Below are 27,822 nucleotides of genomic sequence, written 5' to 3'. Positions count from 1 at the left end.
ACCAAATAGGCTCATATTTTCTTTTTATTTTTAAAAGTCGGAAATAATTTATACTTATTATTTCAAAATTGTTTTATATTTCACTTTATTTATTTTTTTTTTAAATCACACAACACAACCAAACATATTTTAAAAAAATAGTTTTTGAAAATGGTTTTTTTGATGCTTTTATAAAACAAAGTCTGTATAAAAACTTAAAATATTTTTAATTCATTTTTAATATTTTTAAAAATAATTATTATGTTTAATATTTTATTTTTAATCATATTATATATGTATAATTATTTTTTAAAATAATTTTAAAAAATAAGTGAAAATAATTAAAAGATGTTCATAGAATATACCTTTGGTTATTAAAAAAAAATAGTTTTTGATTATGAATCGTATTTTTCTAATTTTTTTAATTTTAAATAACGAAAAATTGTTTTTGAAAACAACCGCGGAACATGCCTAAAAAATACAAAATTAACAAAACAACACATGTCCAATCACTAGGTACAAGTACAAGGTTTGGAAGCCAAGGTACAAGCAATTTCAGCATGTTTTCGAATCGTTCGAAGTTTAACGGCCGACACGACCAAGCCACGGCACGACGGCTAAAATCAGGAAGGCTACAGCGTAACACACAGCACCGCGAAGCACTGAATAACAACCACTACAATTCAGTTTTTTCCACATTTGCATCAGAGAGTGAGCGAGAGAGAATAATAGAATTAGAATTTAGAAACTTCTCTGAGAAGATCGAAGAGGGAGGGAGAGGGAGAGGGAGAGATAGCGGTGGTCTCATCTGTCTTTGGGATCGATCGAAGATGCTGAAGTTCTTGAAGGGCGTGGTAGCTGGATCTGGAGCCGGCCTCAAAGATCTGCCCTACAACATCGGCGAGCCCTACTCATCCGCCTGGGGCTCCTGGACTCACTCTCGTGGCACCTCTAAGGTCATTTTTCCGAGCTCTCTATCTCTTATCAGTTTTCATTTCTGCTGATATACGATGTTTTGGTGGTTTGATTTGGTTGTTTTATGGGTTGGAACTCGTAATTGCGTGATTCTAGGCTCGATCTGGTGTAGGTTTGGGAGGATCAGGCAATTTGAGTAGCCAGGGATTGTTTGATCTTTTTCTTGAGTTTTAGATTTGGATGAGTTTGGTTGCGATTGATGATTGGGATTCTGTTAGAAGTGTGATTGAGGAGTTTGTTTTGTTGTGGAAGGGAGTAGAATTGAGGATTCGTGCATTTTAGAATCATTAATATTTAATGAAATTGGTGTTCATCTCGGGACTAATGTGGTAGGAAGAGAGTGAAAATGACACTGCCAGAGACACGGTAGGATAAGTTGGTATAGTGAATGGTAGGGAGCATGGACCAGTTCCACATAATTCTGAAAATATTAGGAGGTGAGTTCTTGAGAATATGAGTAGTTAGGGCTTGTTGATCCTGTGAATTTAATGTGATCTTTTTGAGGTTTGGGTTGTTTGGATTGTCTTGGAGGCGTAGCTTCTTTGAAATGTGGTTGAATTTGATTGATTTGGATGAGTTTGGTGGTGATGAAATTAGAAATTGTTGTGCAATTAGTAATTTGAATCCTAGTGGTAGTGTGGATAGATCTTGGATGAAAGTTCTGCATACAGTTAAGAATTTGTGCATTTTACAATTACCAGAGATTAAAAGCAGTTTGTCCTTCACTCTCATAATTTGTATCATATTTTTTTGATAAATAAGAGGATATATTAAAAGTGCCAAAAGAATTAGCACATGAGAGTACACATGATGTATACGACAGGTGCTAAGAGGCAAAACAAAAAAGAGGGAAAACCTTGTGTGTACCGTGCTACGCCTCCACTTAGGTGCTTTTAATATATGTTTTCTCTTTTTCCTACCAAGAGAAAAAGAGGAGGGAAACCAAAAAGCTACCCTCAACAGGAACCCATCCAATATGGAAAATCAATTAAAAGCATAGAGCCTACATCTGTGCCATAGATAGAAATTATCGAGGAAAGTGCTTTTGAGTCTTTGATTTGACATCTCCTCATTTTCAAATGATCTTTGATTTATTTTAGATCTTTGAAAATGCATAAAACAAGCCTTATTTTGCCTTCTTCCCACAAAGGAGCTATGCCACCTTAAGGGAGAGTACCTAACTGAGGCACTACTGAAATTTAGAAGAGAGTGAAAACTATGCCACAGAAATTTAAACTTAATTAAGAACCAAAACCATTTGAACCATTCTGGGAGGTGAAGGCAGTTGTTTTTTCTACCTAATAAAAAATTTACAAACCTTTTTTATTGGACCTTTTATAAAATCAGATTATCTGGTCCTCTCCCTTTGTTCCAAGATGTAGGAATTAAACAAATCTGACACTTAGATAAAGACTGACACCCCACACTTAAAACCCAAATTGATGAGTCTAAGTTCACTTACAATGAAATAGGAATTTGTGCTGTATTTCTTACTAAATATTTGGACTAGGATTTAGCTAAGAACCGAGAACCATGTATACCATTTTCATGGTGAAGGCAGTTGTTTTTCTTCTATTAGTTGCAAAATTTGCATTATAGTTTTGTTCTGATAGAAACTTTTGCAAAATTTCATTTTATTGTTGTTCTGGTGTCAAATTGTGAGCTTGAGAGAATTTATACCTAGACTTGATAATCAGGGTTATAGATATTTATTTCGCAACTTCTTTTTCCCACTTCTTTATAGTTTTGAACTACTTAAGAAAAATGATTCCTCAGAATCTGTAAGGCTTGATGCCAATATATTTCAACTAGGGGGTTTTATGTCATTACCTATCAAAAAAAAAAAAAAACTAGGGAATTTTATATCATTGATTGATTGTGTTTCTACTAGAACATTTGTTGTATGAGTTTGGGGACACATTTTTCTGGTTCCTTTTGGAACTGCTTTTCTCCCATTTTCTCCATCTTTTTTGTTTTCATGTAAGTTGATTCGCTTTTCATTGGTTTGTTTTTCCAGGATGATGGGTCTCCCGTGTCTATATTTTCTCTTTCAGGAAGTAATGCTCAGGATGGACATTTAGCTGCTGGCCGTAATGGTGTCAAGCGTCTTCGCACAGTAAGCTACCAATGATTATTACTTTGGCTATATTAGATACAAATGAGTTTTTTTCCTTTGCAATTTTGCCTTTGTGATATATTCTATGGATTTTTAATTCTTCATTTGTGGTTGCTTGATGAAACGTGGCAACTCCTGGTTTCATTCTCTAACAGATTATTCTCACTTGATTTAAATAATCTGTTTGCTGCAAGTCTGCTGTTTTCTGAACATTTCATTGCTCATTCGGTGTGATTATTTGTAATGGTCGAATGCCATTTTTGGAGGTTATAAGCTTGATTAAAACAATATACAAGTAGCACTTCAAGAATTTCCTTCTATTATATGAAAGGTTCATATTTCTTAGTTAAGGGTGGCAGATTTGCATTTGAACCTAGATATGTTTGGTGTTTTTGTTCCCCTTTTTGATAGGCAAGTAGGTTATATATTAAAAGTGGTGTCCATTCATTGTATATCCTCTGTGTACTTCAGAGTGCTGTTTTAGCGCTTTTTGTTTATAATACACTTTCATTTACTCATCAAAAAAAAAAAAAGTAGTGTACCCAAAAAAGGGAGAGGGGGGCGACATTGGTTTACAAGAAGTGTACACGGAGCAAACTGACCTCCCCTGATCCTCCTCCCACCACCCCACCAAAAGGAAAAAAAAGAAAAAAGGGAAGCATTTTCAATTTGACATGCTCTTTCAATGTCAGCTAGATTGCTTTATTCCGTAAAAATGGCAACTTAGGTTTACTCGATATACACATTAAGCACTAAAAGCTAAAACATTATTATAATAGGCAACAATCCCAATCACTCCCCACCATCCAAAACACATCTTACCCCCACCATGAGCCTTTCAATCACTTAAGTAGAGAATTTAGCAGGATCTCTTCCAATGCCCGCTTAGACTGCTGCAGTGCATTAAAAAACACTTAATAACTTTTGAGTATATATGCACTGGATATTTTCCTTCAAAGAGAGAATATTGTGTATTCTGATTGTGGAATAACTTGCCTGTGTTGAACACCATCATCAACTTTGTCTAGTGCATATTCCAACTTACCACCTCTCCATGTTCCAAGTTTTGGCTGTAGTAGCCTTTGGAGTAGAGAAAATCTAAACAGATATCCTATCATTAGTAGTTAGTGAGAATAGGAAAGGTGATTTGATTTGATTGGATATGTTTAAAGTTTTTCATGGCTGGTAGATGCTGTCTATATAAAGAGAGCGAACACCACATTCTAATTCACTGTAAGAGGACAAAGGTGTTATGGATGTTTCTTATAGCAATCTTTGGTCTGAAACGGGTGTCTCTAGAGATGTTGACAAATCTGCTCCTCGAATGGAAGGTTAAGGGATTGGATAAGAAAAGACGCCATGTTTGGCAAATGGCTTTCCTGTGTTTATTCCAAGCTATCCATACCACCCTTAAAACCTTCAAAGCATCTTCTATTCCATTACCCCATTACCCAATACCTATTTCTTCTTCCTTCCTCTTCTCTTCATTTCTTTCAAACCGATTTTTTCTTTCTCTGCCACTAAGGGAATAAAACCATTTGCAACTAAGTGGAATAAAACCACCTTTCTAGTTCCAAAAAATCCAGATTCCATTTCTAAATGACCTTTCTCCTCAAGTTCCAGCCTGCCTCTCCCTTTCAAATCGATCTAGACCATCTCCTAGTCAAACTCAAATATTGGTATTGTAACGGGCTTGGCTAAGGTGGATACGAATTGGCCGAGTCGTACCGGTCTTAACCGATACTTTGAACCTTGCTAAGAAAAGAAGCTAACTCTAGTAGGTGCCAATGACACCTAAGCCTCTCTCATAGGAAAAGAGCACTTTATCATATTAAGGGAGCTATAGAAAGATTTATCAGAGCAGTTTCTAAGAAAGAAGCTAACTCTAGTAGGCACCAATAACACTCAAGCCTCTCTCATAGGAAAGAAGCACTCCATCATATTCAGGGAGCTATAGAAAGATTTATCATAGAAGTTTCTAAGAAAGAAGCTAACTCTAGTAGGCACCAATAACACTCAAGCCTCTCTCATAGGAAAGAAGCGCTCCATCATATTCAGGGAGCTATAGAAAGATTTATCAGAGAAGTTTCTATTTTTTCCAACTTATTTGGGCAATCTATACTCAAAACTACAAACTGGATAAGGTAAAGAAAATCTTGAACCATTTTTTTTAACAAACAAAAGAATGATTTATTAAAAGTGCTGCTCAAATAGGGGTGGCCTAGGTATACAGGAAGTACACAAAGATTGCCAAAGGGTGAAAGATGAAAAGGAATTACACTAGTGTGGCCCCCACAATCCACAAAATCATATACAGATGAGCATCTCACTCCCACACCAAATCTGGATCAGGGAAAGAATTTTTGAACAGTAGAATCCTTTAACAATTGAATGTACTTCTCCATGCCTTCAAAAGTTCTAAAGTTTCTCTCATACAAAATAGTTCATAACAAACATAATGGGACTAGCCTCCAAGCTTTTTCTGTGCATTTTTCCCCAAAAAAACCCATGCCATCCTAGCAAGGCATCTTTTTCAGTATAAGGCAATACCCATGAGGGCCATAACATATTAAAGAGTGAGAAATGAGAATAATAGGTGCCAAAGACTATGAGCTACACCACAATGCATAAGAGTATGATTGGTCAATTCTTCATCTCTCATGTGCATATAAGACCAGTTAGCTTTAGCCCTTGCTATCCTCCTTGATTGGTTTAAAGTTATAATTTTACCCCAAATTGCCTCCCAAACAAATGACCCACCTTTGGAGGAGTCCGAAACCCCAAACTTGTTTGACAGGAAAAGGATCTCTAGTGATGGACTCTAAAGAACTATAGTAGGATTTTACATGAAAGTTTCCTCATTTAATTTCCAAATCAATTTGTCCTCACACTCTATTTGAACCATTGTGTTCTAGATCTTCTTGAGAAAATCTTCTACCATATCTACTTCCCAATCTTGAACGTTTCTGAAAAAACAAGGGCTCCAATGCCCAACACCTCCCACTTCGTCCCAAAATTTCACCATCCAAGCATCTGTAGAATTGACAATGGAGTACAAAGCAGGAAACAAAGCTTTCAGAAGAATTGCCACATCATAGGTCATGCCAAAACCTAATCCTCCTACCACCCCTTACTTCAAATTTGGTTCTGGCTTGAAACTCTATCCACCCTCTCCTTATGGTTTTCCACAACTCCCCCTGTACCTTCCCTCCCTTCATAAGAACACCACCCTCCCATCCTGCCAAACTTGGCATATATCACCCAACTCCACTACCTATCCTCTGTCCTGAAAATTTCCTGAAAAGTGAGTGGACCGATGCATACTCCCTCTTCACATATCAGCTACCCAAGATTTTTTGGTAGAAGTGATACCAAGTAATGATGGGAAAAAAGTCCTTCAAAGGGTGAATCCTATACCATGTGTCAAACTAGAACTTTGTCCCAGTGCCATCACTAACAATACTTGTTGCTAGTGGCACCACAAATCTTCTTGGTTTAGCTTGATGGTAACTATGAAAACTTGGTGTGTTTTCAGGAGACAAAAATGAAGGAGATGTCTGATAGAATTGTAAGAAGTTTGGGGATTGGCAGAAACTTGGGGTGGGTTTCCTTAGATGCAAGGGGCTCGGCAGGTGGGGTGCTAGTGATGTGGGATAAGAATGTTTTGGAAGGTTTGGAGGCTGAAGTAGGCTCTTTTTCTATTTCTTGCCGGTTTGAAAACTGTGAGGAGGGTTTTGTGTGGGTCTTCTCTGGTTTATATGGACCGTGTAACGGTAAGGAGAGGAGGGAGATGTGGGAGGAGCTAGCCGCTGTCAAGGGGTTGTGGGGTGATCCGTGGTGTATAGTAGGGGACTTCAATGCAGTGAGGTTTCCAATTGAAAAGAGTAATGGAAGACAGATGTCAACCATGATGAGGGATTTTTCAGGCTTTATAGAGGAGTTTGAATTAGTTGATCCTCCCCTGGGAGGCGGAACTTTCACTTGGAGTGGAGGGGAAGGAGGTTCCTTAAAGGCTCGTTTAGACCGCTTTCTATTTTCAGGAGATTGGGAGGAAAGGATGATGGGGGCAATGCAAGTTCTTCTTCCAAGACCTGTTTCTGACCACTGGCCGATCTTGTTAGACTGTGGAGGGATGAGAACAGGTAAAAGCCCGTTTAGGTTTGAAAATATGTGGCTAAGGGTGGAAGGTTTCATGGATAAGGTTAAAGATTGGTGGCAGTCCTACAGCTTTAGGGGGAAACCTAGCTTCGTGCTTGCAAAGAAGCTTCAGGCTTTGAAATATGATTTGAAGAGGTGGAATAAAGAGGCTGTTGGCAATGTGACGGCTAGGAAGGATGCTGCCTTGGAGGAACTAAACTCATGGGACCACTTAGAGTTGTGGTCCTCTCTCTGAGGAAGATAGACATAGCCAACGGATAGTTAGAGATGAATTCAGCCACTGTGCCATCCTTGAAGAAATATCTTGGAGGCAGAAGTCAAGGGCTCTTTGGCTAAAGGAGGGAGATAGTAATACTAAGTTTTTTCACCGTATGGCCAATGCAAGGAGGAGGGGAAATTTTATCAGCAGTTTGACTGTTAGGGGTGTTCGGTTGAGTAAAGAGGAGGAGCTTAGAGAAGGGATTGGATCTTATTTTAAATCCTTGTTTGAGGAACCTCGGGTAAGAAGACCAGATGTGGAGTCAAGTCTGTTTAAAACGCTTGATGCGTTGGATAATGAGACTTTGGAGGGGCATTTTTCGGAAGAAGAGGTCTACAAAGCTATATCAGAGTTGGGGGGAGATAAGGCTCCAGGGCCGGATGGTTTTACGTTGGCATTCTGGAAGTCTTGTTGGCCGATCGTGGGAGGGGAAGTGATGCAGGTTTTTGAGGAGTTCCATGTGCAGAATAATGTTTTTCGCAGCCATAATGCAACTTTTTTAGTTCTTATCCCGAAAAAAGGAGGAGCCAGTGATGTGCAGGATTTTAGACCCATCAGTTTATTGGGGAGTCTTTATAAAATTATTGCCAAAGTTTTGACAAATAGGCTGAAAAGAGTTATGGGAAAACTAGTTTCGTACAGTCAGAACGCTTTTGTGGAAGGAAGACAGATATTAGATGCGGTTTTGGTAGCTAATGAGGCGATAGACTCAAGAAAGCGAAGTGCCAGTGCGGGGTTAGTGTGCAAACTGGACATTGAAAAGGCTTATGATCACGTTAATTGGAAGTTCCTTCTTTCAGTCTTGGAGAAAATGGGGTTTGGGCCCAAGTGGCGTAGTTGGATACTTTTCTGCATATCAACTGTGAGGATGGCAGTTTTGGTGAATGGCACTCCTACAGAGTTTTTTTCAACTTATAGAGGCCTAAGACAGGGAGACCCGCTCTCTCCTTATCTATTTGTACTAATTATGGAAGCTTTTAGTAGCTTAATCTCTAAAGCTGAGGAGAAAGGTTTCATTAGAGGTTTCAGGGTAATGGGGAGAAATGGAGAAGGGACTTCGGTTTCCCATCTATTGTTCGCCGACGACACTCTCCTTTTTTGCGAGGATAATAGGAACCAGTTGATTTTTTGGAAGTGGGTTGTTATTTGTTTTGAAATGGTTTCAGGCCTAAAAATTAATCTGAAGAAAAGTGAAATTATCCCAGTTGGGGGAGTGGAGGATGTGGACAGAGCAGTTGCGGTTTTTGGGTGTAAAGTAGGGAATCTCCCTACTACTTATCTAGGCTTACCTCTTGGAGCCCTTCATAATTCTTGTAGAGTGTGGGATGGGGTAGAGGAAAGATTTAAGAGAAAATTGGCTACATGGAAAAAACAATACCTGTCTAAGGGAGGTCATCTTACCCTTATCAAAAGCACCATCTCAAATCTCCCCATCTATTTTATGTCACTTTTTGTAATACCAAGGAAAGTGAGAATTAGATTGGAGAAAATTCAAAGGGAGTTCTTGTGGGGAGATGTGGAGGGGAGAAGAAGGATCCACTTGGTTAGATGGACAGCTATTTGCAAAGATAAGAAGTATGGAGGGTTGGGGTTAAGGCACTTGAAGGAATTTAATCATGCTTTGCTTGGAAAATGGCTTTGGAGATTTTCTTTAGAAAGGGAGAGTCTTTGGAGGAAAGTCATTGTTGGTAAATTTGGAGAGGGGGAAGGGGGTTGGACCACTAGAGAGGTAAGGGAATCCTATGGGATGAGCCTCTGGAAAGACATTAGAAAGGGTTGGGAGGAGTTCTTCCTCAAAACCAGTATTGGTATTGGAAATGGTAGATGTACCAGATTTTGGTGGGACTATTGGGCTGGAGAGTCTAAGCTGAAAGATCTCTTTCCTTTGCTCTTCAGAATTGCTTCCCATAATTCAGCTTTAGTGGCTGATCTTTGGGGGAGACAAGGAGATGGGGGCGGGGGATGGGAGGTGCACTTTAGAAGACCTTTTCATGATTGGGAATTGGGGGAGGTGAGTCGTTTTCTAAGTCACATTTCTGCAATAAAGATCCAAGAAGGGGAGGACTCTTTAATTTGGAAGATTGAGAGGAAAGGAAAGTTCAGTGTTAAATCCTATTATCGGTCCTTGAAGGTGGAGAACAACCCCTTATTTCCAGCAAAGGAGGTATGGGGTTCGCGTGCCCCTTTAAGAACTCGTTTCTTTGCTTGGGAAGCGGTGTGGGGTGAAATTTCTACTGTTGATATGTTAATGAGGAGAGGTTGGTCTATGGTCAATAGATGCGTTCTTTGTAAAGAGAATGAGGAATCAACGGATCATATTCTAATTCATTGTGGTAAGACAAGGGAGCTTTGGACTGTGGTGCTTTCTTCTTTTGGGGTGGTGTGGGTGTTCCCGAATTCAGTGAGAAATTTGCTTATTGAATGGAAAATTAAGGGCCTAGAAAAGAAGAGGAGTGTAGTTTGGAAAATGGTGCCTATTTGTTTGTTTTGGTGTATTTGGGGAGAGCGGAATAGAAGAATGTTTCAAGAAGAAGAGAAGTCAGATATGAGCTTGAAGAATCTCTTCCTTCGGGCTCTTCTTGAATGGTCTCAACAAGTCATGGACGTGGACTTTTTATCTTTTATGAATTTGTTGGGTGGTTGAATTGTTTGGCCTTTTTTGGCTTTTCTAGGTTTTTGTTCTTTTCCTTTGTTGCCTTGGGTGAGGCCTTCTTTGTATACTGCCGGTGTACTTAGGGAGCGCCCCCTTTTTTGGCGTGTTCTAATATGATTTCGTCTCTTGGTTTATCAAAAAAAAAAAACTATGAAAACTTTTTGAAATTGAGTGGGAATAAGTTCAACTCCCCTTTTGTGCAATAATTGGCTCTACCACTGATTGTTGCGTAAGATAAAAAATCATTCCATCCTTAATAGATTGCTTTCTTTGAGGGTCAATCCCTAAATTTATTTAGAATAACATTCCTTCGCAAATTGTATTGCTCCTTGGCATACCTGCAAAGCTATTTCCCAAATAAAGCCTTGTCAAGCTCAAATGTCCTTTGGATACCTAACCTCCCTTTCTTTTATCTGAAACAAAAAACAGACTACCTCACAGGATGACTGCACTTCTCTAACATGCTGGTCCCCCATAAGAAATCTTGTTGAATATTTGCCGGCCTCATCCTTAGTATGCTAGGGACTAAAAAAGGGGGAAAAAAAAGCACATAAAACAAATAGGAAGATATTTTTTATCAAAGTAAGCCACCCTCACTTAGAAAGATATGGCCTCTTCCAACAAGTTAATCTTGAATCCCAAATTGTACAGATTTAAATGACACTCCTAGTGGTAACCCTAAATAAGCTTCCCCACCTTACAACTAGAATAGCCACTAGCATGTCCAAGTTGATTACCTGCTCTACCGGGATTATCTCACTCTTCTCAAGATTGATTTTGAAGGTCAAACAGCCTCACAGCAAGACAAGATCCATCCCATATACAATAACTGATCAGCATCCGCCTTAATGCAAAGGGGCCATCTCTGGTTCTTTGATTTCTTTGCATTGGAGTTGGGGGTTCTTTTTCTTTGCTGGAATCGTGTACATTGCACATAGAGGCATTTTAAATATGTTGATATCTCATTTGGGGGGTGGGGATGGGTTGTTGTGCTTCTTTGTTTATCTATATAGTGGATTATCTGAGGGAGATGAATGCTGTGTGTTTGAGGACAATAAGAGATCCATGGATCACATATATGCAAGTATGTATTATCTACAGAATCCTTAGGCTCAATATGGTAGTTGCTCCTGTGTAACCTGGATCAGGTGGGTATTAGTGGCCTTTTCAGAGACCATAGGGTTGGGATTCTCTGGGCTTTCTTGAATCTATATAGTTTTGGGTTCCTCATATTAACTTGAGACGTCTTTACTTTTTTCTGGTCAAAGCTTTATAGCCATGCTTTGGTTTGAATCCACCAGCATAAAACACTGCTTTTATCATGTTCCACATCTTCATTTGTAGTGCTTGAGAATCCATGCCTGTGTTTTGAGACTTAGATGCAGCCATTTACTTCTACTTATTGTCGATTTTGTGAAATTGTATATTTTATCTTTTTTTTTCTTATATACATATAATTTCTCCTGAACATCTGTTAGTCCTGCCATTCATGAAGTTGTTTTGAGTTTTCAGGAGGGTCTTCTCTTTGCCTTTCTACCCGTGATAAATCAATTTGATTCCTTAAACTTCCTGTTTTTGCTCCTTTTCAGGTCAGGCATCCAAATATTTTATCATTTCTGCACAGTACTGAGGCTGAGACTTTTGATGGTTCTAGTACAAAAGTTACTATCTATATTGTCACTGAGCCTGTAATGCCACTGTCTGAAAAGATCAAGGAATTAGGTTTAGAAGGTACACAAAGGTACATATATTAATGTCTGGTGCATTTGTTTGTTCTTTTGCGTATTCCACTGCTGCAGTGCTCATGATTGCATTATTTTTATATAAGGCCTGTTCTTTGATTATGCCCTGTCAATCTCTGCATGGTAATTTATGCAATTCTCTATTTTACTTGTTCTGCTACATAATAGTGTTTGTAGGACTTATTTTCATATGTGATTCTTCAATTCCCGAAGAACAACTTTGTTCTTTGCTTTTATTTGCTATAATTTGCCCTTTTTTTGTGGTGATTTTAAAAATTATTCCCAACCATTATCTCTTGGTGGATTACTGGTTGGCAGTAGATATGTGATGTCTATTGAATTGTGTAATGATAATAGATATAAAATTATGTTTGTTCCTTTTTTTTTTTGTAAGATATCTATCTTTTATAAATTACAGTGGTGAAATTTGGTTATCCTAACTTCTTAGACCTATTGGCAGGGACGAGTATTATGCATGGGGACTGCACCAGATAGCTAAAGCTGTGAGCTTTTTGAATAATGACTGTAAGCTAGTAAGTAGTTTCACAATTTTAGTTTCATTTAAACCAAATGTTAAAATAAGTTGCAAATGTTTATGTTTTAAATTGCTTTAAGTAACACCAGATTTTTATGGCCTTAGATTTGTCTTCTATTGTTAATAGTGATATAGATCTCAAGGATTATAGGTTTTTCATTTTTATATAGAGATTTGGGTTTGAGGTATGTATTAGTTTCTAGCACTACTATGCTCTTTTCCCAATCCTTCAGTTACAGGAAATAAACCATTGAAGGTTTTTTTTTTTTTTTTTTTTTTTTCCAGTTGTCAATTTTGTTTTGATCAGAAGTCCAGTTGTCAATGGTAGTCTGTCTCCTGACATATCTTGATTTATATGAAATAGACCATGGAGTGCGAAGTTTTGCTTGGTATCCTGGTCGATGGTGAAATCAGGGGATTTTTGTTCAGAATCCAACACAAGGTGGTGATCAAGAGAGAATCAACAATTAAAATTTGTTGATGTCCCTCACAATCAGTGCTAATCTCCAGTTGGAAACCATTAAATGATCATGTGATGCATACTTAGATTTAGTCTTTTGGTTGGAAGAAACCAGGTGTCTATCTTTCTAATTACACTGTACAATCACATTGTATATGTAGTTCCTGTTTAAGCATTTTGCATTGTAGCAATAATGCCTTTATATGGATGCCAAGTAGTAATAAGCTTTTCCTAACTTTTCTTGATGCACAATTTCATTGTTACACAATTTCTATGAATCAAAGACAGTTTGCACTGCTAATGCTGGTTTGTTGATGTTCCTGTTCTGTTGCTTTAATACACTTTCTTGTATTTCATTCATTTTTTCTATCTTATATTCATGGAAAGTTGTAGTAAAGATGATTTGTGTTCTTCTCTCTGTCTCTCTCCCCACCAGTGGTAGACGTAAGGATTGCTACATAAAAGTTAAAATGACTTTTTGTTTGATTATAATCATAAAAAATAGAAGATATTAGCCATTTTCATCAAGCTTGAATTTCATTCTTGCATGTGTGCTCCTCTGGTGTCACACACCACAAAACAAGTTAGAAATCTATTGGTGCCTCTGATATCATGTTGGATGTTACTTTCTGACGAGCATTGGCTTCTACAGGTTCATGGTAATGTTTGCTTGGCCAGTGTTGTTGTCACTCAAACTCTGGACTGGAAGCTGCATGCTTTTGACGTTCTATCTGAGTTTGATGGCCATAGCGAAGCTGCTACTGGGCCCTTGTTGGTAATCAATTTATTTCAATATGATCCCTGAATGCAGTTTCTTTTTGTCTTGCTTTTATGAATTCCAAACTTATTTAACATTTTTAATTAAAAATTTTCTGAAAAGTTTCACAAGGATGGCAAAGTTTTAATGAATGTAATTTTAAAGGGAAATATGATATTGTTGTATCTTGGCTGATATGTATTGATGTCAAGAAAAATGTCAAAGATGTGGTTGAATGCTTGAGAATTTGTTTGAGAAACCTTTTTCCCCCTCATATCAGGTTTAGGATCATAAAACCAGGTTGGTCTATGTTAAGTGGATATTAATTGAGTGATAGAACTCTGCTGAGAGCCTGCCCCTGTGCAACTTTTTTTTTTTCAGAGATGATAAATATTTTAATAATCACTTTTTTAGTATACTTCAAGATTCTCTCCCTTCTACTTCTTCTTTGTTTGTTTTTTCTAAAACTCCATCATAGTTTGCTTTGTAGTACTGGTATATAGTCTTGGGTTTGACTTGTGATAAGTTTCACATTGTGCTTTTCACGTTTAATAGTGGAACTCTTTTCATGATGACAATCTTTGCAAAGTTTTAAGCCAGACTTGGGTTTGGTGTTTGACATGTTTATTTTTTCTTCTAGCAATATGAATGGCTTGTTGGTTCACAATACAAACCAATGGAGTTGCTAAAGTCTGACTGGGCAGCAATCAGGAAATCTCCACCATGGGCCATTGATTCTTGGGGCTTGGGTAAGTCTTCCACTGTTTCCTTTTGTAGGTATAGTAGATGCGTTCATAGTTTGTTACATAAAGTGGTTTAATAAACGATCTCTTACTATTGTGCTTCCCCAATGGTAACTTTGTAAGGGCCCAAAATATTGGATGTATATGCATTCATGTTACTTCCTTTGATTTGGTTTTTTTTGCTCATGTAGTTTTTATGAGATGGTTGTGACATGTGTCTAATTTAATTGGCTACCTTTTATTTTTCTGATAAAACCGATATTTGTTCCACGTACTATGTCCATAGAAGATCCCTGCTTTAGAAGTTGATGTGTATAATGCTAATCCTACAACTTCCACCTTTCCTGGTTTGAGAAAGATAAATATTACTATTTTTTTGGCGCTTATGAATATGTTGCTCTTTTGCCTACTAAAAAAAGAAAGAAAGAAAGAAAGAAAGATCAACATTACTAGACAATGAGTAAAAGTCCATATTCTCATGTTTTGCTTATTGATTATCTGACCTGCTTTCATCCTTGTATACTGTTTATTGCATTACTTTTTACATGTTGAGTTGACCAATAATCTGTAATGGTGACATCTGATAAAGAGCAACAATCATTAGTAATTTGAAACTTATATTGATTGATATTGTAGAAATTATATATCTTTTTGCTCTTTTTTCTTGAATAGAGACATCTATTTTCTGCTAGATACATAAATGTGGTGTCCTAAATGCTGGTTTTTATTTGGAGATTTGATTGGAATCTGTTGTTTATTTCCATTGTTAGGTTGTCTCATTTATGAGCTTTTCTCTGGCATGAGATTGGGGAAAACTGAAGAGCTACGTAACACTGCTTCCATTCCAAAGGTCAGTTTTTAATTGTTTGGGATGGATCATTGATTGCAATTGGCCCTTTCTCCGGTTCTATCACTTTGCTTTACTTTTCCTCTCATGGAGTTGCCTTTTATGTATGTGCATGTGTGTCATGGTTTACTTCTCAAGCTTTTGAAAAATTCATTTTCATTTGCATCTGTCTATTTTCTTGTCTCACAGTCTCTACTTCCAGATTATCAGCGGCTCTTGAGTTCCATGCCTGCTCGCAGGTTGAACACATCGAAGCTTATAGAAAATAGTGGTGAGTTCTTATGATTTGTACTACTAGTATTGTAGTTAACAGCTGCCATGAATTTTTGTTCTTAGGAATTCAATTTGCAGTCCCATGTAAAATGAGAAATTTTCTGTTTAAAGGTATACTATAGTACCCATTGTTTTCCTGAGTGAGTTGCTGGATTTCTCTGTTATTTATTACATGCAATTTTGGTTGTTATACTTTTTCTGGATTTCAGGTGAAAGTAGATTAGTTTTAGGAGTACATGATAGAGCTGCAGAAAAAAACTTCAGATAGACACACAGTCCTCCTTTTCTTTGGGTTCCAAATAGGAAGGATCTTCTCATGTAGGCTTAAATCTGACTAAAAAACATGTGAACCCTCAAGGATAGGCTGACTGCATTAAGTTTGTTTTAAGTTTGGCAGTTGGATATCTGGGATATTCTTCAGGTTATTGTTTGTATAGGACTATGCAGCCGGGGTCTCGTGCTTTTTTCCCTTCAAAAATTATATGGAACTCTTGTGTGCAGCCCAAATTGAGCTTTTTTGCGTGGGAGGCTTCTTGGGGGAGAGTTCTAACCTTGGATCGCTTGCAGAAGAGAGGTTGGGTTATGGCAAATAGGTGTTTTCTTTGCCATAAGAGTGAGGAGACAATTGATCACCTTCTTATCCATTGTGAAAAAACGAGGGAAGTATGGATGGTGTTCCTTTCCTTTTTTGGTGTTTCGTGGGTGTTCCCCCGTTCGGTCAAGGAAACCCTTGTAGGGTGGAGGGGGTCCTTTGTGGGAAAGAAAAGGAAGGTGGCGTGGCAATTGGGACCGTTATGCTTGTTTTGGGTTATTTGGAAGGCTAGAAATTCAATTGCCTTTGAGGATTGTGAGCTGTCCATTCAAAAGTTGAAAGCATCTTTTGTGTATTTTTTGTGGTCGGAATCCAAATTGTGGATAAAAGATGGTCCTTCGACCTTAATGGATTTTATAGATTGGATGTGTATGCGTTAAGGGAGAGGTTTTTTTTGTTTTGCCTTGTCCTTTGATGTTTGGGCCCTTTTGTAAGGGGGTAAGTCCCTTTATACTGTAATTTGGTGGGTCGCTTCTTTAGCACCTCTTTGCAATACAATCTTATACTTATTGATCAAAAAAAAAAAATATGGCTCTGTCCATGGAGGCTTTTTGCCTAGAAGCATGACAATCAAGCCTAGGCTGCTAGTTGGTTGTTTCTTGCTGTATGACTTTGTTACTTTAAAACATTCAATTTAAAGATTAGGCCATCATTTTCTTCTACTTTCTGCTAAAACAGGACGAGGCAGTTATCAAAAGGCCAAAGACACTAATTAACTATATCCAGAAAATTATGAGGTTTGGGTGGTGTATTGAATTGCATCTTTTGTTGCCTGAGTTGCTCCATTTGGCTCATGCATTTGAATGGTTGATGCGACTGTCCACCATTTAAGAGCTTTCTTTGGCTTGAATAGGTGATGTGTTTGAGTCCATTATTAAGGATTATGTTCTCATGTCAAAAGGAAGTATAAAGAGGATGATGATTAGGCTTGGATGGGTGATCTGTTTGAGTCCATCATTAAGGGCTATGTTCTCATGTCAAACCAAGTATTAAAGAGCATGATGATGTAAGGGCATGTTTGGTTTAGGTCTCAAAAACACATTTTCAGCAATTCTTGGTATTTCGAATCCACCCAAATACATGTGTCATTCACTTGTTCTATATTTGGAGCATCCTTTTTATCTTCTATTCTGTTAATTTTTGTCCTAAAACAATATCATGCGGCTTTAGAGATTCTTTCACTTCAGTTTCATCTTGGTCAATTACTTTTAGGGAGAAACTGGAACTTTCTTTTTAGATAATGATTAAAAATTCTGACATGTTTAGTGTTTAAATAAGAATGTAGCTGCATTGGGAAGTTCATTGACCTTATCTTGCTAAACATTCTTGTTTTTGTAACTATTTTTATGGGTTTCTCCTTCCATAATACATGTAATAAGATGAGATATCCATTTTAAATGTAACTTTGGTGACCTATCAACCTTATGCTCATCATTCCATCTACCAGTTACAAGGGACATCTAAGCTTGGTAACATATGAAGGACTCAATTTTCATTGTGATGGAATTTTATTTTACAATTCAACTTTTACTTGGGTTCCTTCAGAGCTTAATGGTTGTGCTTGTATTTTTAAATGCAACTTGTTTTGGTGGGATTTTTAAAAGTTCCATGCTGAAATGCAATTTATGAATCCATCTGCTCCTCTTCTCTTGCATTTTATGTTTGGGCACTTCTATTTTTTTATTTCTTTGCCTCAGTCTCTTTCTTCTTAGTATTCCCTTCTTTCTTCCTTTTCCTTTTTTTTTTTGGTGCCTACTAATTTCAGAAGATATGCATTGGCAGAATATTTCCAAAATAAGTTAGTGGATACTATACATTTCATGGACATTCTTAATTTGAAGGACAGTGTTGAAAAGGATACCTTCTTCCGTAAGCTTCCAAATCTAGCAGAGCAGCTTCCTCGCCAAATAGTGCTGAAAAAGGTGTGACTATTGATTTCTGATGTGAAATGTCACACTTAGTTCTAACAGCAATGTTTTTCCATGCCAAGTTCTGATTTTGTCATTTTCTATTCACAGTTACTTCCTATGTTGGCCTCCGCTTTAGAATTTGGTTCAGCTGCTGCTCCTGCCTTGACTGCACTATTGAAAATGGCTTCTTGGCTTTCAGCTGAAGATTTCAGTGCCAAGGTCATACTCTTTTGAGTACCTCATGTAAACTTATTATGTTGGCATTTTTAATTAACAATAATTTTATCTTTCTTTATGTGTTTAGATGCTTATCTCATTTCTGTTTTTCTAAAATTTGATGTTGTCAAACTCCTCATTTTTATATACAGGTACTTCCGACAATTGTGAAACTTTTCGCCTCAAATGACCGAGCCATTCGAGTTGGTCTCCTGCAGCATATTGATCAGTATGGGGAGTCATTATCTGCACAAATTGTTGATGAACAAGTATGGTAGTGGTTTCTGAATGATTTAATCAAATTTTAGCTGTCCATGTTTTGGACATAAGATAATGCTTGTATCTTTTCACCATCAATTTGGAAATTCTAAAATGCTTGGTGATGCTTGGCACTAGGTTTATACTCATGTTGCTACTGGGTTCTCAGACACGTCTGCTTTTCTTCGGGAATTGACACTTAAATCCATGCTTATTCTTGCTCCTAAGGTATTTGTATCTCAATTTCATTTTTCTTTGGTGGCAATATCATAGCTTCATGGTGTTTGGTAATAATGATGAAACTTTCTGTTAGTGTGATGAGAATTCTTTGATGCAAAAAATGTACTATTAAATTATGATTTTGAAAACTAGTACTGATGTCTAGGACATTCTTGAAATGTCATTTGTACAATGTGAAGGTTTCCTGGTTAGATTTCATCAGCAATGTTGACTATCAGAGATAGGTTAAGGTTATTACTCCTTGCTTCACAATTGAGTAAAGTTGTTTCCTTAATGATAACATTTGCATGGGTGGGTTTGAAGTGATCTATGCTACTAAGATTGACCTTCTTGTAATTAATTTATCAATCTTTTAGAAGGGAATCCTGTATTTGATTCTAGTGGCCATTTTAAGAGACTTTATTAGAGATGTTGTTTGATCTTGAGTTAAGCTTTTTTCTGTAGCCTTTTAAGAGCTTAGATATTTTTGAGGAGATTATTTTCTAACATTTTTTCTAAGGACAGCTGCAATAATTGTTTTATTTTGGATTTGGTTGTTTTTTGGGTTTGATTCATTGGTGCTATCGTGTCTTTCTTCCTTTTCCAAAAATGTGATTCAATCTAATACATGAAGTAAACTACTTCTTCAACAGAGAGCTTGTGAGCTACAATAATATTTAACTGAGAAAATTTAACTTGAATTAAACTAGGACGTTATCAGTATTTTCTTAGTTGGTGGTTTCTTTGTTCATTATGTTGTCTATATGAGGTGTAAAATTTGATTTATGATCTGCTCTGAGGGTGGTTGTATCTTATTAAAATAGCACTCTCAACTTTGTTGGGTACTTCCATCATTACCTTATTAGTTCTGCTTTTGCTGATGAAGAGATTAGAAAAGATGATTGGATTTCAGTGGAGTGGGATGGAAAAAGGGAGGCTGAACCTAATTAATTGGAAAGTTGTATGATTCTTAAAGAAGTTGGATGTGGTGAATAAAGTACTGTTAGAGAAGGGCTTTGGAGGTGCACTGGGGAAGGGAATAAGTTGTCAATGAGACTGGTGATGGGAAAGTATGGGTGGAAAAGGGGGGTCGTCTGCAAGTGGGGTGAGGAGCATCCTTTCAATATGGTGCAAGATGGTCACATTCCTTTTTGCGGCTTCATGGGCTCAGGAAATGAAGGGTGTCAATGTAATAGTGAGGCACCTCATTCATTAGAGTTGGGGATGGAGCCTGGGAGGTCCCGTCCTCATTTGGGTAGGGTTGTGGAAATGAATTACGAAAGGTTTGAAAGAGTTCAGTGCATGTGCGCTGAAAAGTGGAGAATGGACTGAGTTTGAAGTTTGAGTATGATATGTGTGGGGGGAGACACCCTTGAAGGTGAGTTTTGCAGATTTTTTAGGACTGGAAAATAAGAGTCTATGGTGGTGGGGTATCTGTGGTGGTAGAGGCAGGAGGATATTGGAACTGAGATTTTTTTGGGGATTTTCACATCTGGGAACTGGAGGATGTTGATTCCCTTTGGACTCTATTACAAGGCTCTCATTAAAATGAAAGGCTCGCCATGATATGTGGTGGGCAGAGACACCCTTGAAGGTGAGTTTTGCTGATATGTTTGGACTGGAAAATAAAGTGTCTATGGTGTTGAAATACCTGCAGCGGCAGAAGCAGGAGGTTATTGGAACTGATTTTTTTTGGGGGCTTTTCACATCTGGGAACTGGAGGATGTTGATTCCCTTTGGACCATATTACTTGTCTCTTGCTAAAATGAAAGGCTCATCATGGTTTTTCATGATTAGGGACTAGTGAGGGATGAGTACCTTTTGGTCCATATTTATAGGGTGGAGGTGGGGAAGTGGAGGGTGGATGTTGCAGGTGGGCAGATTAAGGATGTAAGATTCATGAATGAACCATTCTTTAAGGGGTTGACAGATAAAGAAAAGAAGTATAGTTTCCATAGAAAAATGGAAGCTTGGGAGTTGGCTCCTTTAGAGGTGGCATTCTCTGTTTGGGCAGTAGCCAGATCAAGTATTGGGGAGTGAGAGGGTCGTCCAAACTTACTGTTGTATGTCAAAAAGGGACAGGTTCACCTCATCATGCATTGCCAGCAGGCCTAGAACAGAGTTCTATTATTTTTTGTTCTCCCTGAGTAGTGTGGGTACAAAGACAGTTGAGGTGTTGGCATGGGACATTTGTCTGGAATGGCAAAAGAAAGGCATGGAGACAACACCCTGCTTGGCTCTCTAAATTTTGATAGAGCACTAGTAAGGAACATTTGAGGGGGACAGAATTACCAGGCAAAAACTGAAAGAGATTGCCTTTTGATCGGAATGTAGGTGGGTGGTAGGGCAGCAGTTGAGGGAATTGGTCCTTAATTTTATTGATATTATGGGTTGTTACTAAATTGTGGGGTTCGATTTTATTATTTTATTATTTATTTTTTTTACCAAACTTTCTTACCTCCCTATAAAACGAAATTACTAGAAATTAAGGCCAATATGAGGATGAGAGGATATCAATCTAGATTGAACTAAGTGTAAATGCTTAGTTGTATCACCCCGAGGAGTAAAATATTGAAAATTATTGGGATATTGGTGGTTGGATTTTATTGAAATATCGGACAGAAATTCGGATAAAAAATATTGATGGGATGGAAATTGATCAAAAGTCATAGAAATGTTGGGAAAAACTCTAAGAAATGATAAAGTAAACAATAATACAAATATTGAAATTCTTCTATTAAAGAAAACAATATATGTATTATAACATTTATGACATTTGACAATAATTTATAGAACTTGAGAACATATTTAATACTAAAATAATGATCTATCTAATTTGGATGTATTCAAGAATATAAAATAAATGATAATATATGTGTAATTTTTTTATTTAAAAATATTTAGAATTTTATTTATAGCGTTATGTTTTCCTTATATTTAATTACTATGCAAAGGATATAAAAAAGACCTATTAAAAAAATTATCATGATGGTTTTATATTTATAACAATAAGTTAAATCAAATTATTTTTTTTTTTTTTAATATTTAGTATTGCGCATAGATATATCATAGTGTTACTTAAATATAGCATATGCAAGTATAAACAATAAATTCAAGTAGCCCAAGTAGCAAATGATTCTGCTTTCCTCATTATTGAGCTCGAGTTTGAGGCACCTTTCCTCCACTTTACATTTTTTAGTGTGCTGACGTGGCTGAAAATCGGTGATCAATCGGAAAAATGACCAAAAATTCACAATAAATTGTGTTGAAATTTTGGTGGAAATTTCTGCTATAATATCCTATCGGTACCCCAGAACACAGAAATTTCATAGAAATGTCAGGTAAATTTCAGGAAACTTTAATCACTGGACTATCACCTCAGATGAAACTGGATGGCTAGAACAGATTTGTGTACCTAAGCTTGAGTAGCTAGGGTTTTTGGCCCTATTAAGTTCCCATGATTAGAGTTTCCTGAAATTTTGCCGAAATTGTAGAGAAATTTCAAATATTGGGTGGGGGGTTGATAGAAAAAAATGAAGAGAAAAATTGGCAAAGTGAATTTTTCAGATTTTCCCCTAATTTTCATCTTCTGATTTTATCAGAATTTCTCTAATTTGTTGGTGAAATTTCAGAGATTTTTGGTGGCCGACGCTCCATGCTCCAAAAATTTTTAAGGATTCAGTTCCTCCACTTGGGGTTCTAGGCACTTAACTAAATTGCCAAGTTTGCCCTTGATGAAAAAGTATACATAAAATGTATATATACTATATTCTGTTTCCTAAACTTTCTTATAAAATAAAACTTTAACCAATAAATTAATTTTAATTATTATATCTTTAAATTTAATTTAAATTATTGTTAAAAAATAGAAAACCCATCATAACTTAATAAGTCTTTTTTTGTATCTTTTATATAGTAATTAAATACAAAAAAAATGAATTCTTGTAAATAAAATTATAAATATTTTTAAATAAAAAAATAATTATATGTATGTCATCATTTCCTTTATGTCCTTAAATACATTTTTTTTTTTTGATAAGAAACGCTTAAATACATCTAAATTAAGTATTAAATATGTTTTCAGTTTTTGCAAATTATTGTTGAATGTCACAAATTTTATCATATATATTGCCTGTATGCTGTGTGGCTTTTTGCCTCTTCTTAAATGAATTTCTAGTTTACTTATCAAAATTTTTTTTTATCATATATATTGTTTCTTCAATAAAGCAACTTCAATATGTATATTATTGTTTCTTTTAACATTTCATGGAGTTGTCTCATAGAAATCCATTGATATTTTTTTTTCCAATTTCCGTAAAACATAATCATTGATATTTCCGTAATTTTCAGTATTTTAATCTTTGCTGAGTTCAAGTATGGTTGTTATTAATATCTCATTGCATTACAAGCCTTTGACTGAAGAAACATGTTTCCTGTTAACTTATTGCAATTCAAACTATCTTCTTTTTTTCTTTTTTCTTTTTTCATCTAGAGACCACAGATATTGTCATCATTCCTGAACTTCATTGTTTGCTGGTCAAGAGATTCTTCTGTTGGTCTTATTATACTGGTGAAAATAATTATTTGTGGTTTCTCAGCTCTTTATAAATGTCGGTTTTCCTTGCTTGTAATTGCAGCTGTCTCAACGCACTATTTCAGGATCATTGTTGAAGTATCTCTCAAAGCTTCAGGTATTGCTTCAGTCATTTGTTGATACAAATGGGCCTGTTAAAATTTTGTTTCAAATCTTGCACTATTCATTTGTTGCTTCACCCAAAGCTACAGCCTCCTGTTGATTTTGTTCTCAAAACTCTTGTTCTCTTGAGTTTTGACACCCTATGCCCCTTGGGGTGGGTAGCCAAAGGCAGTCCTAGTGTGGGAACTTTTATTTTTCTTCATCTTTTTATCCTCTTGTACATTTTTTTTTCTTTTTGAAGGATATCTCATCCTTCTTTCTTTTGTTCATTTGTTTACCTCTTTCTGATAAAATGCAAGGAAAGTGTCTTTATCAAAAGAAAAAAATAAAAAAACTTTTGCACTTACTTTTCCTTTTAATGATGTATTTTTCTTATAACAATGTAGTTATGAATTTTTTTTCCTATCTTTTTTCTTGTTAATTTTTTTTTCTCTTTTGGTTTGTAGGTTGATGAAGAACCTGCTATTAGAACAAATACAACCATATTACTTGGAAACATTGCCAGCTACCTTAATGAAGGGGTTAGTTTTTGCTAGCTGTCAAGTTACTAATTTTGCTATTGTAATATTTGTCGTTGTTGCATGATCATTCTGAATCACTTTATGATCTTGTTTGAGAGGCTTAGATAAAATACCTTACCTATCCAAAAAAAAAAAAAAAAAAAAAATTGTTAAGGGGGCCATTTTCTTTGTTAAGCTGCTTGTTTATTTAGTGATAGTAGGTAGTGTTTGTCATCTAATGATAACTGGATAAGTTCATAATGATATGATGTGTCCTCAAGTGGAAATGTCAACTGACGGGGTTGGATCTACAATGCAGACTAGGAAAAGAGTTTTGATAAATGCATTTACAGTTCGTGCATTGCGTGATACTTTCTCTCCTGCCCGAGGAGCAGGTAATTATGAACTTGATCTGTTTTTCAACTTTGTTTACTTCTACAAATACCTGCTGGTGTTCTTTCCACTTTTTGTTGAAAATTCTTTTGCACTTTCATGCCTTTGTTTTGTCATGCTGTATTGCGCAAACCCAGCACCCCCACCTGTCCTGCAGAAGGAAAAAGAACAAGAAAAAAAATTATTTAGGTTGCAATTTAATTCGTCAGTTAATGTGGATGGGTTTTGACAAATTTAAAATTGTTTTGTGGCAGGAGTTATGGCTTTATGTGCGACCAGTTCTTATTATGACATCACAGAGATTGCAACTCGGATTCTGCCAAATGTTGTTGTACTTACCATTGATCCTGACAGGTTATCTTTTCTTTCATTGTCCCCTTTCACTGTTGTTTGGATGTTTCTCTCTTGATATACATAAACAAGGATGCTCCTCTTCTTCTATAGCAATCTTGATGCTGTGAATCTTTACAATGTCCTCTATATAATCCTTGCCGTGCTTAGTCATTGATTGCCCTTCAAACCATTTCCCCTTAATTTGCCTTTGATAAAGGGAGGCAAAGATGGACACTGGGACATGATCAAGGTGTGCCCAGGGAATATCAGAGTGTAGTCCGCGTCTGACACAAGCATGGCTACACCACAGAAATGTTTGTGCTACTTAGGTGTCTTTGTTTTCTTTGTTGTTACTCTCTGGTCTTTTTTGGTTCTTATTAAGAAAAGAGTAATTATCACATAACTCTTGCTTTAGGTATGTTCTTTGATCAACATGAAAATATAATTTGTTCTCTTTCTAATGGAGCAGTGATGTTCGATCAAAGGCATTTCAAGCTGTTGACCAATTTTTGCAGATAGTTAAGCAATACCATGAGAAGGTGTGTTACTAAACTCTTGTTGCTTTTTTTTCCCACACATCATCAACTTTTGATATCTGTCTGGAGATATTAGAGAGAGATAATTGCTGACTGCATATCAGGCACCCTTGAATGCTACCTTGTGTTAAATTATATGCCTTTCCCGAATCAATCCACTGTATTTTCTGCTTGCATGCCATCTTTTTTGAAATGCTTAACCATTAGTAAATTGGTGCTCTACCACACTTCTTTTCACGATCCATTGGATTACAAGATTTCCCCAACACCCTGCCACCCATCACACTCAAGCCTACCTAATCTACCCCTGCCCCCCATGCCACAAATCTCCTGGTGAGTGTTTTTTGTGAGTGGTTGAACTCCCTTCTTTGGAGAACTGCCTTCAAATTTCAATGTCAGCTAAATGAGAATTAATTTGTGCTACAATGCATATAGACGCATGTATTCGTATTTGGCTGCACACTTGTATCTTCTAGGACTAACTCCTCATGTGGAAGTTAAAAAAAATTCTCTTATGTCGATATTTGACATTTGAAACCATCCTAAATTTCTGGTATTGCCATAGATGTTTCCTCAATGTTGATTATATGACATTTGCATACAAACTAGTTCTTCGAAATTTAGCAGTAGTTATCGTCCAGAAGATCAGTTTGACATGTTTTCAAATTATTTCTTTCTTTCTATTTTTAATCAGTGGCATTCATATGTTAATCATAAATGCTGATCCTTTCTCCACGCCTTTGCTTATCCACCATGCTATCAGTTATATATGAAAAAACTACATGTAACTTGTGTAGTTTCATAGTTTTATTTTCTCTACAGAATAAAATTAATATCTCCATGCAAAGTTGAAATTCAAGGAATTGTCTGAGATGGTGATGATTGATTATTGTTCCACTTAATAACACATCTATGTTTTCTGTGTGGGCTTTTATAGACAAATGCTGGAGATACCACTGGGTCAAGCATGGGAATCTCATCAATACCAGGAAATGCTAGCTTACTTGGGTGAGTTAATTTTGATCTTCATCGGATTGCAGAATTATAAATTCAATTAATTTTTTGGCCTAACACAGCATATAGAAGTTTTCAGTTTTGTCTTTTGGGCAAACAAACTCAAAATAACATAGCATTATTTTTTATGCATCAAATAATTCTATAGCTTCAGTTTTTCTTTATTCAATATAAAATTCTGGCTTTTGGTATGAGTGGTCATGTTATAACTATTGACTTTGTCTATTTTTTATATCCAACATGGGTTTTGTTAATTTGAAATGGATGGGTTCTCTTCACATGGCTGGGTACTGAATTATCAAGCTTCCCTTAATCAATAATTCATCAATTATCTTTCTCTCTTTCTCCATTTCTCGCTCTTATTTGATTTAATGTTTATCTTAATTCTTGAATTACATTTGTTAGTATGGACTCATCAACTTGCCTTGTTGGAAATTTGGCACTGACATTGAATATTGCAATTAAATGTAGATGGGCCATGAGTTCCTTAACTCTCAAGAGCAAACCTTCAGAACAAGCTCCACTGGCTCCTGCTAATTCTAGTGCACCTCTTGCTTCGGCAAGCTCAAATGACAGCTCAGGCATCCATCTTGCTTCTATCTCTATATTTACTAGTGTCTACATTCATTGAACCAACCAATCTCCTGATTTTGGTTTCTACTGACAATCACAGTGATGGATACTGCAACTCCAGCATCGATCAACGTAAGTTCCCCCACCGATTTTTCTGATCAAGCTGTTCCGGCATCCCCTACATCCACTGATGGCTGGGGAGAGCTTGAAAATGGAATTCATGAAGAGCATGAGAGTGACAAAGATGGTTGGGATGATATTGAGCCACTTGAAGAGCCAAAGCCACCTTCAGCTCTTGCCAATATCCAAGCAGCTCAAAAGCGGCCTGTATCACAACCAAAACCACAAGGTAATATCATCAGTTTAGCTTCTAGTTGGTGGCAGCGTTCACAAAGCTGAAACACCGTAACTAAATGCATGCTACGTTTTTACAATTTTTAGCTTCCCTGTAGCCTATCTAATGGGAGATTTTCTGTGTGCAGTCCCAAGTCGACCAAAAATTCCACCAAAGGTGAGTAAAGACGAAGATGACGACTTGTGGGGATCCATAGCTGCCCCTGCTCCAAAAACAGCATCAAAACCACTCAACGTAAAAACTGCTGGAGCAGTTGATAACGATGATCCCTGGGCTGCCATTGCTGCCCCCCCACCCACAACCAGGGCCAAACCTTTATCAGCTGGCAGAGGCAGAGGAGCCAAACCCGCTGCTCCGAAGTTGGGAGCACAGAGGATAAACCGGACATCCTCATCCGGGATGTAAATGTCCTAAAAGCAAGAGCAGTGAAAATGAAGAAATAGCAAAGCAAATTCTGTACAATTTTTTGTTGTGGTGACGCTCTTGTTTTCCATACTAGAATACATAGAGGATACGTGTCGCCGTGAGTTGTATGTACGCCTCTTTATCCAGACACAACATTCGATTTGTAATATTAATTTTTTTTCCCACCAAATAATGTTTCTTTTGGTTTTTGCCCATGATCGAATTGTTTTTTGGCCTGGTTCAGTAGGAGGCCCCTGTAAAGGCATTGAAGTCTATTCTAGGCAATGGGGGTGGAATGAAATTGATTTCTCTTTGTCATTCTCAA

General features: G+C 36.8%; 1 protein-coding gene across 1 annotated transcript; it reads left to right on the top strand.

Moving 5' to 3' along the window:
* Positions 1–524: 524 nt before the first annotated feature.
* LOC100263836 (uncharacterized) lies at positions 525–27,740 on the top strand. The gene is made up of 21 exons (XM_002280834.4): positions 525–935; positions 2,972–3,070; positions 11,730–11,881; positions 12,343–12,415; positions 13,530–13,652; positions 14,275–14,383; positions 15,148–15,227; positions 15,414–15,495; positions 17,872–18,011; positions 18,108–18,218; positions 18,368–18,484; positions 18,612–18,701; positions 23,330–23,383; positions 23,835–23,909; positions 24,208–24,283; positions 24,536–24,635; positions 25,084–25,153; positions 26,088–26,158; positions 26,636–26,745; positions 26,838–27,086; positions 27,220–27,740. Exons 1-21 carry the CDS (start codon positions 540–542, stop codon positions 27,495–27,497), a joined length of 2,655 nt encoding a protein of 884 aa, XP_002280870.2. The 5' UTR covers positions 525–539; the 3' UTR covers positions 27,498–27,740.
* The last annotated feature ends 82 nt before the right edge of the window (positions 27,741–27,822 follow it).

This window comes from Vitis vinifera, chromosome 13, assembly GCF_030704535.1.
Source record: "Vitis vinifera cultivar Pinot Noir 40024 chromosome 13, ASM3070453v1".
NCBI lineage: Eukaryota > Viridiplantae > Streptophyta > Magnoliopsida > Vitales > Vitaceae > Vitis > Vitis vinifera.
Note: the sequence above shows the minus strand (reverse complement) of the source record. Positions and strands in the feature narration are given on the sequence as shown.

Bases quoted from the DNA above. Each gene is read 5' to 3' on its own strand.
- LOC100263836 (XM_002280834.4), top strand. From the start codon at position 540: ATGTTTTCGAATCGTTCGAAGTTTAACGGCCGACACGACCAAGCCACG. The intron at 3,071-11,729 runs GTAAGCTACCAA...GCTCCTTTTCAG, and splicing joins GTGTCAAGCGTCTTCGCACA to GTCAGGCATCCAAATATTTT. The intron at 11,882-12,342 runs GTACATATATTA...ACCTATTGGCAG, and splicing joins GGTTTAGAAGGTACACAAAG to GGACGAGTATTATGCATGGG.